General features: G+C 44.3%; 1 protein-coding gene across 1 annotated transcript; it reads left to right on the top strand.

The window, feature by feature from the left end:
- Positions 1-4,056: 4,056 nt before the first annotated feature.
- LOC147663368 (uncharacterized) lies at positions 4,057-9,197 on the top strand. Its single transcript, XM_086950493.1, has 2 exons — positions 4,057-5,686; positions 6,562-9,197. Exons 1-2 carry the CDS (start codon positions 4,729-4,731, stop codon positions 7,200-7,202), a joined length of 1,599 nt encoding a protein of 532 aa, XP_086806619.1. The 5' UTR covers positions 4,057-4,728; the 3' UTR covers positions 7,203-9,197.
- Positions 9,198-15,570: the final 6,373 nt, after the last annotated feature.

Below are 15,570 nucleotides of genomic sequence, written 5' to 3'. Positions count from 1 at the left end.
TCGTCGGCTCTAAGACTGGTGTAACTGCAGTTCCGGCAGGTGAAGGGACCGTATGTGCGTTTCGGGGCGGCCTTGAAGCAGGTGTGAGTCTGTCCAGAGTTGAGAGTGTGCAGAATGCTGGCATCATAGTTGTGGCGTTCCTGGTGGTGAGTACGGGGACCAGGGGTTCTGGTGCTGGGTGCTGTCCAGGCGAGACGTGCGCAGATGGGCTTGCCTTAGGCGCACCATCGGCGTGCAAGTGGCATATATGGGGAGGTGGGAGGTAGGAGCAGCTGGGAGGCGGGGGCAGCAAATGGACAGTCATGGGGGAGGGGCCACAGGTGACACAGCGGCAGGAACGGTGCGGGATGACAAGGGAACAGAAGGCAAATTAGGCACAAAAATAGAGGGGAAACTAATGGAACAGAAGGCAAAAATGGGTACAGTGTTACAGGGGCAACGAGGGAACAGAAAGCAAAAACGAGCACAGGGCTACAGGGGCAGCTAAGGAACAAAAGGCAAAAACGGACAGAGAGACAAAGGAGCAGCGAGGGGGACAGAAGGAAAACCGGACAGAGAGACACAGCAACAGCAAGGGTAACAGAGGGAAGAAACAAGTACAGAACAAGTACAGGCAGCCAAGGAGGCCAGAGAGCAGCACAGAGAACAACAGTCACAGGCACAACAATGACAATAAGGCAATACAGGCAATACAGTAAAGACAATATATAGCGGAAGAGGAACAAACCTACGGCCTACCACTGGCCACCAGGGATGAGACGCAGGTGGTAGCCTGCGGCTGGAGGAGGCCCTCGAACTTCCTTAGCAGCGGCTGCTGGGGCAGGGACACACAGGCGGTGCTGTGCAGAGGGGGAGGACCTACCTGGTAGGGTCAAGGGTCGCTTTCCTCACCGCTCATATGTGGGGAGTTGGGAGGGAGGAGCAGCTGGGAGGCGGGGGCAGCGAATGGGCAGCCAAGGGGCGTGGTCGCAGGGGACCCAGCGGCGGGAGTGGTGCGGGACAACAAAGGGAACAGAAGGCAAAAGGACACAGGAATACAGGGGCAACGAATGGAACAGAAGTCAAAAACAGGTACAGTGTTACAGGGGCAACAAGGGAACAGAAAGCAAAAACGGGCACAGGGTTACAGGGGCAGCTAAGGAACAATAGGCAAAAACGGGCAAAGAGACACGGGGGCAGCGAGGGGGACAGAAGGAAAACCGGGCAGACAGACACAGGGACAGCGAGGAGAACAGAGGGAAGAAACGGGCACAGAACATGTACAGACAGCGGGGGAGGACAGAGAGCAGCACATAGAACAGCACATAGAACAGCACAGAGAACAGCAGTCACAGGCCTTGTGACTATCAGGCCGTTATCTGACTTCTGATGAACCTCACAGAGTGAGTGTGCAGCCAGAGTGCAGTAGAGTGGCCAAAAGACAGGAAATTAGGTAAACTTGAATATGAGAAATATGGAAAGGTAGAAATGCTACATCACCTGTGGATAACTGACACCTACTCCCACTCTGCCAAATGCCCATCCAATCACAAAGTGCCACCTGGGCCCCAAATGGTAATGGTGGAAAAGGGGGAAAAAGGAGTAATATGCACACATCTGCTGCAGGGATAAGTCAGGTAAATTATTGGTTGTGATGGATCCTCTATAAGTACTTGTAGCGGGTTGTGGAGGTAAAGGCAGGAGGCGGGTTTTAGTGATTGAGGGTTTTAATTGTTTAAACAAGAGATCGGTACAGGTCTTCCTCACAGGGAACCTTCTGGGGGATCTGCTCCTCTGCGTTCGCCTCCGGGGTCTGGGTTCCTCCTCCTCCCGAGTCCGCCGTCGGGGATTCCGGCCGGACCGCGGCTCTTCCGCCTCCATGATGCCACCAGGACCGCCGCCCAGGAGAGAAGAGAAGAAAGGCAAGTATCAGTAAAACGTCTGGGACACTAACGTTGTGCTAGGGAAGGGAGTGAGGGATTCACCATCAGTGCTCGATACAGTACGCCGTGAGGGAACGGGGTGTGAAGGGAGAAAGGGAAGAAAGGGATGGCAGGTCAGGGGACGGATGTACCCCTCCTCTCCACCCAGCCGCTATACGGCTCCGTACCTCGGATAGCCACACACCTCCTGGCGTGCGGCTGGGCAGATCGTGATGCCGATGGCCTCCTGGCTCCCGCGCCGCCAATGGGTCACTCCTCCTCTCTGCCGGGGATGGTACAAGGATTCTTCCGGTCTTCTCCGCTTCTTCTCTCGACTCTGCTCCAACTCTCGACTCTGCTCCAACTCCTCCTACGCTGCCGGTGAATAAGCACGCCTGGGTGCTGTCAGCTGCAGTTTTTGACGACGGTATAGGCTCCTCCTCCTCGCCAATGTGGAGCCAGTTAAAGGGACCGTCGTCCTCATACTCCACGTCCTGTATAGTATCGGGTTCCACTGCATGCCCCCAATCGTTAGTCTGTGAAGAAAAGAGGGGGGGTCACATGATGAATACCCCGCAGGGGTTGTCGCCCACGTAGGCATAAGGGGGGCAGGCCTCCCCGTGTTACAGTACTAAATGACTGATATTGTTGAATATTATATTATATGAATCAACGTCTGTTTGCCTTATCTGCGTGTATAATGTAAAGGACGGGCCTTACACAAAAGCCCCGGAAGGAGCTGCATCTTACAGAACTTTATCTACTCTAGGAAGAAATAAAGACTTGCCTTTTAAAGTTGTCTTTCAGGGTCAGAACTGGGTGCTGTAAGCTGCACCAGTTTCAGGGAGATGGGCAGATGGTATGGCGATAGGAAACCCCACTCAACTCACAATAATGTTCCAATCTTCCCGGTTAGAAGAAACCAGAAATGCTTGAACTAAGGGAGCTGTTGAAAGTGTCAAAGGTGGCTTATGAACAGCGAGGTAAAGACAGGAGTTGGCATTTGAGATGATCTTAAGTGAATAGGAAAGGAACGAGAAGAAGTGTGTGACTGGAGTTACTTTTGTTGAATACTTCGTAAAGAGTTACTGGAAATTTTGCAGCCCAGCCTCATCCATCTCTTTTTCTAAAATCTATTGTTGTTTAAATTAAATCTTGACCAGTCCGTCTGTCTTAAGCTATACCAATAAGTACTTGGGAGCTCCGTGAGCGCCCTTACTTTGCTCAGTTACACTGTGATCACTGGTAAATCACCTCCTTTTCAGATATAATTAAGATGTCACCTGATCAATAGAACTTTTAGTTAAATATTTGTGTATGATGAAATATTCCTTGCTAAGTTTCAAAGGTGATAAAGAAGAAGGGGGAGATTTACTAACATTTTGTGCTGTGTTTTCGTCACAAAAGTGGCACAAAACAGCTCAAAATCGTTTTTTTCCCAATTTACTTTGAGACAAATAACGTAAAATGAATGTGAAGCAGCGCATAGCACTGCCTAACATTACTTTGCGCCAGGGGGGCCTAACAAGGGGGGTGCATGGGCATTCCCCTGCAACCACCCATGGTTTCTCACGCTAAACCCAATTTACCAAATACAGTAGATTGGGTTTAGCGTGAGAAAACTTCACCCTTTTAACCTAGGCGCAAGGAAGGAGAAATGCTTTAATTTGTCCTTCCTTTTCTAACTTTGCATCCATGCTGCACTGTGCAAAACGTATACAACAAAGGAAAAGCTTTCCCTCGTATCTAGGCATAGTATTTTGTACAAGAAGGGTGTCCTTCCTATTCAAAACCTATGCTGGACTCTCACACACACACACACACACCCTAGCGCTCTGGTGCCAAGGTGTGTGCATGGCGCAGGGCTGCTGTAATCAGTGCTGGTGCAAGGGAAAGGGAAGGAGAGAGCCATATATTTGAAAATATGGTGCTCTCCTGATCCCTCCCTGCCGCGCAACGCAGCACAGCCTCGCGTGGTGGGGCTGCGCTGCATTGCGTGGAGATTTGGTAAATCTCCCCCAAAATGTCTTTTACAACCAGTTAAACATTGTGAATTCTCATTCCATTATGTTTCAATTTAGTAATGTTAAATATCTTTACATCCAACAGAAAACAAGCCTCGAATGTATGAAATGAACACCAATAAAGAAGCTAATGCTGTAAATCTTCAATAATAGCAAAAATATTGAGCTACAGTATTCAGGAAAACATCAGCGCAGTCGGCGACAGAGGAACCTGCACACAAATTGACAGATCCTGGATGAAGCGTCAAGGGCAGTTCAGTGATTGTAAGAGGCTGAGCTGTGCACTTCCACTGCACAAGACGAAGAAAGGACCTTAGGAAAATTGAGGCAACAACAATAACAAACCGCCTCCTGTATAAACAAGTCTCATATACCAACTTTAATCATGGGATCGGTATGATGTGATTACTGTAGTGCTTTGTTTTCTAAAATGAAGACGAGCCATCATTCTGTGCTCTAGGTGAATTGTAAAATCTTTCTGGACAAACCACAGTAACCAGAGAAGAGCACAACAGAGCGGAGCCGGACAACTGACTGGTAAAGGAAAGAGGAGTTCTTCTAGCTACAATACAACAGACTGTTCCAATTTGCACCGGCCAGAAGGAAGATAAATCTTTACCCGCAAGCGTGCATAGCCATAATCCAATCTTAAGGCACAATCACCTACATAGACACCTTCTACGTATTAGGAGTGTAGCAAATATTTGGTGGCTATTGCATTTTATTGTTAAAACAGAAATCAAACGTGTAAAATACCGCACACATAAAAAGTGTGTGAAAAAAACTCAAGTGCTTTATCAGTCATGTTATCCCATCAGGAAATACAGTCATGGGATGTAGACAAATATATACCCGACCCACAGACACTAACCAAGAAAGAAGAATCAAACACATGCAGCGAGAGCTTTAGTTTGTCATCACTACTCAAGATTCATCAGCACACGTACACAGGACAAAAACCATTCAAGTGCAGTGAATGTGTAAAGAGCTTTAGTCACTTATCAAGCCTTCAAAGACACCAACGAACTCACACAGGAGAAAAGCCATTCAAGTGCAATGAATGTGTAAAGAACTTTAGTCAGTTATCAGAACTACAAAGACACCAGCGAACACACACAGGGGAAAAGCCATTCCAGTGCCGTGAATGTTTGAAGAGCTTTAGTCGGTTATCAAGCCTTCAAAGTCATCAGCGAACACACACAGGAGAAAAGCCATTCAAGTGCAGTGAATGTGCAAAGTGCTTTAGTCAGTCATCACACCTCCAAACTCATCAGCGAACACACACAGGGGAAAAGCCATTCAAGTGCAGTGAATGTTTGAAGAGCTTTAGTCGGTTATCAAACCTTCGAATTCATCAGCGAACACACACAGGAGAAAAGCCATTCAAGTGCAGTGAATGTGCAAAGTGCTTTAGTCAGTCATCACACCTTCAATTTCATCAGCAAACACACACGGGGGAAAAACAATTTAAATGCAGTGAATGTGTGAAGAGCTTTAGTCAGTTATCAAGTCTTCGAACACATCAGCGAACACACACAGGGGAAAAACCATTCAAGTGCACTGAATGTGTAAAGAACTTTAGTGAGTTATCAAGTCTTCGAACACATCAGCGAACACACACAGGGGAAAAACCATTCAAGTGCACTGAATGTGTAAAGAACTTTAGTCAGTTATCAGCACTACGAAGACACCAGCGAACACACACAGGGGAAAAGCCATTCCAGTGCAGTGAATGTTTGAAGAGCTTTAGTCGGTTATCAGGCCTTCAAAGTCATCAGCAAACACACAAAGGAGAAAAGCCGTAAACCAAAAGCACACAGCAGCTGACCAAGGTTTCGCACATCAACTTTGTCTGTTTCAGAAATATTTGTTGGTGCAGCTACTCTCACCATCCGCTGCCGAGGATGTCTGTCAGAGCAATAGTACAAAAGATAGAGAGGCGCACTCAATGGAGTCAATAGCACAAAAAGTTCATTGAATGTGTGAATCTTCAGTTCTTTTCTTAAATAAATTCTTTATTTTCCTTTTGCATACAACGGCACAGCCAACGCGTTTCATTCCCATTCGTGCCAAGGGAATTTCATCAGGGCATATACTAAATAGTCAGGTGGGTGTGATGGTCCTAGATGAGATTACTCCTAGGAAACTGACGTAGCAGAAAGATCACAATAGACCACAAAGTATTCCTGAGTAAACTTTAAAATTCAGTTCCAATTTGAATGGTGTTTCTAGTCCCCCGAGTTAGTTGAGATGTAAGATAGAGCAAGTCGAGGTGTATGTTGATCCTGGACTCCTTAAGGGAACTGCAAAGCGGAGGGGGTCAGCGCGCTCGGGAAGATAACCGGCGTGTAGAATGATTGTAAATAGGTTTGTGCGATATGGTACCTCTGATAGGGTTTCCGTCCTCCACCGCTCCTCCCCACGGATTACTGGAAGCCAGGAATACTTTGTGTTGGCTGTGCCGTTGTATGCAAAAGGAAAATAAAGAATTTATTTAAGAAAAGAACTGAAGATTCACACATTCAATGAACTTTTTGTGCTATTGACTCCATTGAGTGCGCCTCTCTATCTTTTGTACAAAGTAGAAAAGCCATTCAAGTGCAGTGAATGTGTAAAGAACTTTAGTCAGTTATCAGAACTACAAAGACACCAGCGAACACACACAGGGGAAAAGCCATTCCAGTGCAGTGAATGTTTGAAGAGCTTTAGTCGGTTATCAGGCCTTCAAAGTCATCAGCGAACACACAAAGGAGAAAAGCCATTCAAGTGCAGTGAATATGTAAAGAACTTTAGTCAGTTATCAGAACTACAAAGACACCAGCGAACACACACAGGGGAAAAGCCATTCCAGTGCAGTGAATGTTTGAAGAGCTTTAGTCGGTTATCAGGCCTTCAAAGTCATCAGCGAACACACACAGGAGAAAAGCCATTCAAGTGCAGTGAATGTGCAAAGTGCTTTAGTCAGTCATCACACCTCCAAACTCATCAGCGAACACACACAGGGGAAAAGCCATTTAAGTGCAGTGAATGTTTGAAGAGCTTTAGTCGGTTATCAAGCCTTCGAATTCATCAGCAAACACACACAGGAGAAAAGCCATTCAAGTGCAGTGAATGTGCAAAGTGCTTTAGTCAGTCATCACACCTTCAATTTCATCAGCAAACACACACGGGGGAAAAACAATTTAAATACAGTGAATGTGTGAAGAGCTATAGTCGATTATCACACCTACAAAGTCATCAGCGAACACACATGGAGGAAAAATCCCTATCATTGTAGTGAATGTGACAGGAGGTTTAGTGACTCTTCAGCATTAACCCCTTCAGTGCTAATGACAAGGGTAACTCGTCATGGAGTTTCCATTGATTTCAATGGAAATTACATTGATATGCAGGCACCACCCTTAGCATCCAAGTGGTTAAGGAATCATCAGCAGACTCACACAGGAGAAAAACCATTCAAGTGCAATGAATGTGGAAAGAGCATTTTTAATCGATTATCAGACCTACAAAGACATCAACCAACACACACGGGAAAAGCCATACCATTGCAATGAATGTGTGGAGAGCTTTAGTCAATTATAAAGCCGTCAAAAACACCAGCGAAGACACACAGGTGAAAAGCCATTCAAGTGCAGTGATTGTGCAAGGTGCTTTAGTCCGTTATCAGACCTAAAAAGTCATCAGCGAACACACACAGGAGAAAAGCCATTTAAATGCAGTGAATGTGTGAAGTGCTTCAGTCAATTATCAGACCTACAAAGACATCAGCGAACACACTCTGAGGAAAAACCATACCAGTGCAGTGAAGGTGCAAAGTGCTTTTGTCGCTTATCAAACCTCCAAACACATCAGCAAATACGCACAGGGGAAAAACCATTCAAATGCAGTGAATGTGCAAGGTGCTTTAGTCAGTTATCACAACTTAAAACATATAATCAAACACACACAGGGAAAAAACATTCAAGTGCACTGAATTTGCAAAGTGCTTTAGTCATTTATCAAGCCTACAAAGTCATCAGCGAACACACACGGAGAAAAACCCTATCATTGTAGTGAAAGTGACAGTTGTTTTCGCTTCTCTTCAGCATTAAGGTATCATCAGCTAAGTCACACAGGAGAAAAACCATTCAAGTGCAATTAAAGTGGGAAGAGCTTTAGTCGATTATTAGAGCTACTAAGTCATCATCGAACACACAGGGAGAAAACATAGAAGGGCGCTGAAAGTTTGAAGGGCATTTGATAGAAGACCCGACTAGCAGTAAAGAAGCAAAACAGATAACAGTATTTGCAGAGTTATAAAAGTGTTTGTTTCCAGAGATTGTTCACTTCCCTACACAAAGCAAAGCAACATGCTGCACCAGGATACACAGTGGGAGGCGAGCACAATGTGGATTAAAAGAAAAGAAACATTCTTGATTTTTATTTAATGAAGAAGAGATACAAAGAAAAAAATTCAATCACACCTGATCACACTTCCTGTAAAAGCAACACTGAACAATACTGGGACTAACAACTGTATTTTCAGCTATCTTGTAGGATTAGTGATAAAATCTATAAACCCAACACACCCAAAGTAGACATGTTGTCAGGGCTCTGGAGATGGAAGCTTCATTGGTAAAATGTATGTATTACTATTAACAAATGCCACTGCAGTATATGTAATGAACTCAAGCAAAGCACAGGTGTTCAAGAAATAACCTATTTTTAGATATAACAGAGCATATACCTTGTTTTTAAGTAACGTTTGCTGCATCTTTTACCACTGTTTTCGGTTGATGGATCAGCTCGTGTCTCAGGTCTTACAACTAAGCGTGACCCATGGCTCCTCTCCGACTCAGCTCTCCCTATTGATTTTCTGCCGTGCCAACCTCTACTTTTTACCAGAATTGAGCAACTGTTATCGGCAGACTCTGTTTGAAGAATGTGGGGAAATAGCGAAATTCCACATCAAAAGCATATATGTGTCAGGACAATCTGTTGCACTCTCAGCAACTCGTCTTCCACACTGATTATCCTTTGTCCTGAAATGTTCCTCAGGATTTGTCATATGAATGCCAGAAGTGGCAGTGAGATTCATGAAGCTAAAGCTAACAGGAGTGTGTGGGAGATAGAGAGGGTGAGAGATACAGAGAGCGAGAGAGACAAAGAAAGGGGGTGAAAAAGAAAAAGAAATGGAAGGAGGGGGAACGGCAGGTGATTTTTATTCACCGAAAAATAGAAGAAGCAGCCGAAAACTTGTCAATGTGTGACATCACCATAGAAATGGGCTGAATACCTCTGAATTTATATAATTATTTTTATTATCTATAGACCCATGTCATGGAATAAACAGGGCACAAATAAGGAAAATAGTGAAGGAGCCCATTATCATATGCAAATCACAATGACGTCACATGTAGTGACGTCACAAGGAGTGATGTCAGGCCCTTATAATAATTTTCACATGAAAGATCGACGGCCTGTTTTAAAAACAAAAAACAAGAAACATAAAATATTGTAAAAATAAGGTTTTGGTATCAGTTTTTATGCATCAGTTTGTAACTAAACTCGGAAATGACTGAAAGTGTAAATATTTTTAAACAGATATGTGGAACTTGGAAATTACATTTTCAAACAGTTTTCAGCGAATAAATCAAAATTGCTTTTAATTTGTGTTTGTTTCCTGACGTTCTTTATCCAGCCCCTAAGCCCCAAAGTGTTTCACATTTACAGTGTATTAAGCAATTGAAGGGTTAATTTTGTCTAGTTCTCTGTCCCTCTCTTGCGCCACTCACACATATAAATAAATAAAGGGGACGCTGCTAGTGGGAGGGATAGTTACAAACACTCTGAGGCCTGTGTTTGCAGATACAAGAAACAAAGTAACATTTCCCAGTCGCAGGCTAAGGAGCTAGGTGCAACTGAGTCCCTTTTCTAGATAATAGTGGGGGGACCCCATCAAAATGTGTCAACCCCCGACTTGTGCCGTGCTGATAAAGCAATAGTGAATTTGAGTAATTTACGATGAATTGAAATGAGAGGAAGAGAAGAAGGGCGCGAGGTGCAGGATATATTAAAGAAAATGAAAAAAAGAGACACAAAACTTTACCCTGTTTGTGTACGAGCATTTTACGTAAACAAGTTGTGCTGTGCATTGTGAACAGGCTGTCACCCCCTTTTTATGTAAATGAGGTTCTGTAATCAGATACCCCAGGCTCCCATCTCTTCTAGCGCGGATGATAATGTGAGCACTGTAAGGTGATCACAAACAAGGGCTCTACTGAGAAATAATTGGCTTCCAGGTCTCACAGCTGTGGTTAGTAGTTCATTATTAGTTAATTTACTTTAATGTGCAGCAAATCTCCAGTTTACTTTTTTTCATTAATCGCTCTTTGCTCTTCATCCCCATCAGTTAAAGGTGAGGTTCGATGTAGGATTTGTTGTTAGTGTCCCTAGACCATGTCCCAATCCCTTTGTCCTTGAATTGTTGGCATGTGTTTTGTCCACACACTGGTCTAGGATGGGCCTTCTCAAGGTAGAAGGCGCTGTAAAAGGAATAATAAATCAGATATATATATATGAAATTGTATGTAAACAAATATTTGCCTTTCATTTATCAGGCACCACCAGACTCACATCTACACATGTAATTGAGTATCAGACTAAAGTGACTCCTCCCTATATAAATATGTTCAATCAGTAATCAGGCTGGTGGTTCAGCTGATGCAGCAAATAAAGTTTCTGGGATTGCACGCATTGGACTAAATTTTAATTGTGGAAGTTTCACACAGTGTCGCTGCTGCGCTCAGCTTATAAGGTTTGTAGATATTGCGCACTGTAACCAGATCACTGAAGTTCACGCTTTAGTAGTAACTAGGTCAAAACATAGTACATACATAATGCAAAATGTCACTGCCCCTCCCTTCTTTTTTGACATCTCCAGGAGTTCCTCCTCTCTCGTGGAAGAAGGTTTTCACACATTATGCTCATGTCTTTTGCACTTCCTTAAGTGCAGAGGAAAGCCTCATGGTTAGTGCATTGTTTGGGCTCTGAGGGAAAAGAATTCTTTGAACACCTTCCTGAACTCTCTGATAGTGACTCTGATACTCTTAATGAATACGAGATCTGCATCAAAAAGTTGGACTTGCACTTCCTCCTGAAAGTGAGTGCTGTCCTTGTACGATATCACTTCGGGAGAAGGATGCAAAGGCAGAATGAGTCAGTCAAACAGTACATAACTAACCTGCACAATTTGGCTTCCATGTGCAATTTTGGTGCAGCTTAAGAGGAGTGCATAAGAGATCAGTTCATGTTGGGATGCACCGTTGACAAAACAAGAGACGCCCTCTGGCAAAAAGACACAGAATTGCTTCAAGAAGTGCTGACCATAGCCAAAAGTCACAAGCATTTAAAAGCGTGTGTTGATGTCATACACAAAAACAGTTCAGGTGATAAAAATGAGAACATTGAGGTCAAGGTGCTGGTGGATAGATTTGTTATACCCAAATCAAGCACCACTTCAAAGCCCTTTAATAAAAATAATGTTATGGGGAAGATCTTCAGGTGTGGCAACCCTGGCCATATGGCCAACTTTAAAGACTGCCCAGGCTGGAAGGACATGTGCAAAACTTGTGAGAGAAAAGGTCACGTCTCAAAGAGCTGCAGAACGGGCAACAGGAATGAAAAAGTCAGGGAAGTTGATATTTATGAAGAATATTTGGAAGGAATCAACATTCTCCCAGTCACAGGGAATGCTAGTGATGGCCCTCAGGAGCTAGTTTTGATCAATGATGCTCCCCTGAACATGCTCTTCGATTCTGGGGCCAAGGTAAGACTAGTCCCCAAAACATTTAATGATCGTTATCTGCTGGGCAAAGTCACCCTTTTGAAGCCAGACATTAGACCAAAAGGTTAAGGTGGAGTGACTATTGAGTTGCTGGGGTATTTCTGGGGCACCATTGACTTAAAAGGGAGAATCATCCCAGGTAAAATCTATGTCTTGATGAAGCAGGACTCACTCATAAGTTGGTCCCATCAACATGATATACATATCTGCCTTGATCCCATTGAGAATCCCTCTGTCTGCCTAAAAGAATTACCACCAGTTAGGGTTGTTAGTAATGCTAATCGAGACTGGATCAAGGAATTCCCTGAGGTCTTTGCTGGTGAACTGGGTTTGTCTCAAACATTATGTACATCGGATGAAGGTCAAATCTAACGTCTAACGCTGTTCCAAAAACAGCTAAGGTCAGGAATGCACCTGTGTTAGTAAGGAAGAGCATGAAAGTTCAATTAGACAATCTCTTAGCCAAGTGGATAATTCGAGAAGTTGAAGCAACAGAGTGGGTCTCTCCTGTTGTTATGACCCACAAGCCAATGGGGAGGCTGCCTCTGTGTCGGCTTGAGGGTGCTCAACAAAACAGTTATTGTTGTTCATTACCCATTACCCAACATAACTAAAATGCAGTGTTCTCTTGTGGGGGCAAGTTATTTTTTTCCTTGGACTTGACCTCCGCCTATCACCAGGCCAGGCTTCACTCCTCTTCAGAACATTCAGAACATTCATTCCTCTTCCCAGGACATTACCTCCTTTGTAACACCCTTTGGTACCTTTAGATTTCTAAGAATGCCTTTCGGACTGATTTCTGCAGCCTCAGTTTTACAGAGGGTGATGGAGGGCATTCATGGAGACCTTCAGGATGTCAAGGTGTACCCAGATGATGTGCTCATCTTTGGTCTGGATTTTGAGGAGCATAATGGGAGGTTGAGGTCAGTTTTGAAGAAGTTACGTGATGCTTACCCCACCCTTAGGGCTGACAAGTACAAATCTGATGTCAAAGAAATAGAGTACCTAGGGCCTGAAATCCAAAAAGTCATTGGTAAACACCCTTTGAAATTTGCACACCCCTTTAAACAAAGAAGAGTTTGTAAAGTTTGTAGGCATGGCTGAATTTTATCACAAGTTTGTTCTGAACTTTGCATGGAAAACCTCTTGTTTGAGGTCTCTCCTCCAGATGGGAAGCACATTTGTTTGGTCCAAGGGCATTGAGGAACAGATGATGTTGAATGGTTTGAAGGTGAAGAACTGGAGGATGAAATTAATGTGTTTGCGGTTAATTAATGGTTGATATTCGAGAGTGAGTGGAGGGAACATCACTTGAACGATTTAGAATTGCAGAAAGTCCTAACCATGGTCACAGGTAGTTTGTGTGAGAAGAAGGACTGTGAAAAGGTCCTCGAAGTCTTTGGCAAGTTAGGGAAGATCTGGCAGTGGGGTGGTCTCCTCATGCATGGAAGTAAGTTGGTTGCTAGTAAAGATAAGCTAGTAAAGAGTGATGACCCCTTGCACATGGGCATTGCCAAGACAAAGAAAAGGATTGTGGAAGCATATTGGTGGCTTACCATGGATGTACATGTAGAGAGGTTGGTGCGTGAATGTGCTGAATGTGCGTGTTGTTACACGATATTGAAGTGCAGCACGCAACCCATGATTATTAGGGAACAGGCTACTGGTCCATGGATGGACATTTCTGGAGATATTTTGGGACCTGTGTAGGAAGGTGGAATCTGAACACATGGTTGTCCCCACTTTCTTCCAGGTGTTTTGATGGTTTTTGATTTAGTTTGGCTGGGACCCTGCTATTCAGTTCCCCAGCCTATCTGCTTTCTCTCTAAATTAATTCCATGTACTATAGGTAAACTCCAGTTTGGTTACTGGGGTACCCTTGTGAGACCCTAGTATATGGTATACTAGGTACTAAGGGCATAGGTACCCCAGGGGCCTACCAGGGGCTGCAGCATGTATTATGCCACCCCTGGGAAGCCTTCCAAAATGACACCACAGGACTGCTACTGGAGCCTGGGTAAGGTGGCGCAGGCACCCCTTACTAAGATATAGGTTACCTATATCTACCTTAAATCACTACACATAGAGACCTATCAGTCACCCCTAAGGCAGGCCTTATCAATCCTGAAGGAAGGGTGCTTGGTTGCAAGGGTGCCCATGCAAGAGTAGGGCCCCTCTGCATCCTTTGGAACCTATTCTCTGGGGCTGTTCTTTAATGCAGCCTAACCATCTACTCTTAAGTGCATTATATCCTCGCTGAAAAATGCTAACTTTGGGATGGTTGCACGGAAACATGGAAACATGTTGTGTTTGGTGTCAAACACTATGGAATCCTACCCCCGCCAGTTCTGGCAGAATTCAGTCTTGCGTTTAAGGTTATCAAGTTTTTCAAAAATGCAATAAAGACGAGTGACCATAAAATTTGGAATCTAAGTCGAGTGGCGAAGTGTCAGGCTAGTGCTAGTTTTAATACTAACACTGCAACTGGGGGGGCCTGATTCGGGCTCTGAGGTGGAAGAGCCTGTTGCACGAGAAAGGGGCTCTGGGCCACTTCGCTTGAAATGTATTCCCTGATGTTTGCACGATTGTGTCTCTTAAAGTGTGCTCTTTCCCATTTGCATCATTTAGATAGAGCGGTCATTAGATCTTACAAAGCGTACCAGCTAACAAGCGCATACCAAGGTGCAGATACCGGCGTCTCCATCTGCTTGTTGCCTACTCAGAGAAGGTAAACCTGCTATGAAGCCTGAAAGCTGTCTTATAAAAAACAGAAATAAAAGAAGAGCACAAGCCTTCTGCGAAGAAGTTATGAATTATGTTAAAAAACGAGGATTGACCAAAGAATTACAGTTTTGCTGACAGCCCGATGGAAATTAACCCTCAGATATGGGCCAATAGATGGCCAACACCTAAGCGATCATTTTATAGAGTGCAGGTGCAAGTAGAAATGTGCAACAATACCTCTGGATGCTCTGTCCAGTCAATAAGGGGCTCCAGGTCGTCCATCGTGCCCTAGTGCCTTTAATGCGGGAGTCGAGTCAAGCTCCACTTTATAAGGGTAGATATATCAAAGGACGAGCACAACCTCCAGAGACAAACAGAAAATGGCAAAACCATCATTACAATTGGTTTATGGTTCTGCCTGGCAAATCTCCATACGATCAGTTCTATGACATAAGAAAAGTGCTGCACTGCAGCATCTCAGAATACGTTTTAGAAAAAGTGGACGTAGGTAGTACCTTCGGATTTTAAGCGACATATCACACAGCAGCATAACACACATAAATGACTCGGGCCCCCTTATGTATGGGGACACGTGTCCGGTCTGTCTCCAGGGGCTTTAACCATGATTTAGTAAAGTCTGCATCTGAAAAGCTCCTAATCTGAACATGAGATATAAAGCCATCTTCTCACCAGGAAACAGCAAGTCCAAGAATGGCTCCCAGCGCTGTTCACATTTTTCTTTCAGGTAATTAGTCAGAAGGATACCTTTCCCGGCTTCTCGCATGCTCCACATGAATGCCCAATATTTCTTTTAAACCAGTTCTAGGGTTGCCTTATTTATTAGTTCCAGATTATTCTATTGCTCTACTCAACTAGTGTATGTTAGAATGTTCTTTACGTGCTGGAACCAGGGTAAACTATTGTAATTCTGCATCGTCGCAGATCCTGCAGGACCATTCTATATGAGGAAAGAGATAGAGTTCGACCACACTCGCACCCAGTGTCTTACGGGATGAGATCCTCCGGTTAACCCCAGCTCAGCTGTTAATACTATCATTGGGGTGCCAGGACCCCGGTTAAGTACATGTCACAAGAA

Source organism: Lissotriton vulgaris, unplaced genomic scaffold (genome assembly GCF_964263255.1).
Source record: "Lissotriton vulgaris unplaced genomic scaffold, aLisVul1.2 SCAFFOLD_1512, whole genome shotgun sequence".
In the NCBI taxonomy this organism is placed as follows: domain Eukaryota; kingdom Metazoa; phylum Chordata; class Amphibia; order Caudata; family Salamandridae; genus Lissotriton; species Lissotriton vulgaris.
This window is presented reverse-complemented; position numbering and strand designations above follow the sequence as displayed.

Excerpts from the sequence above, each read along its gene's own strand:
- LOC147663368 (XM_086950493.1), top strand. The coding sequence starts at position 4,729 with ATGTTATCCCATCAGGAAATACAGTCATGGGATGTAGACAAATATATA. Across the intron at positions 5,687-6,561 it reads GAGCTTTAGTCGGTTATCAG|AACTACAAAGACACCAGCGA; the intron begins GCCTTCAAAGTC and ends GTCAGTTATCAG.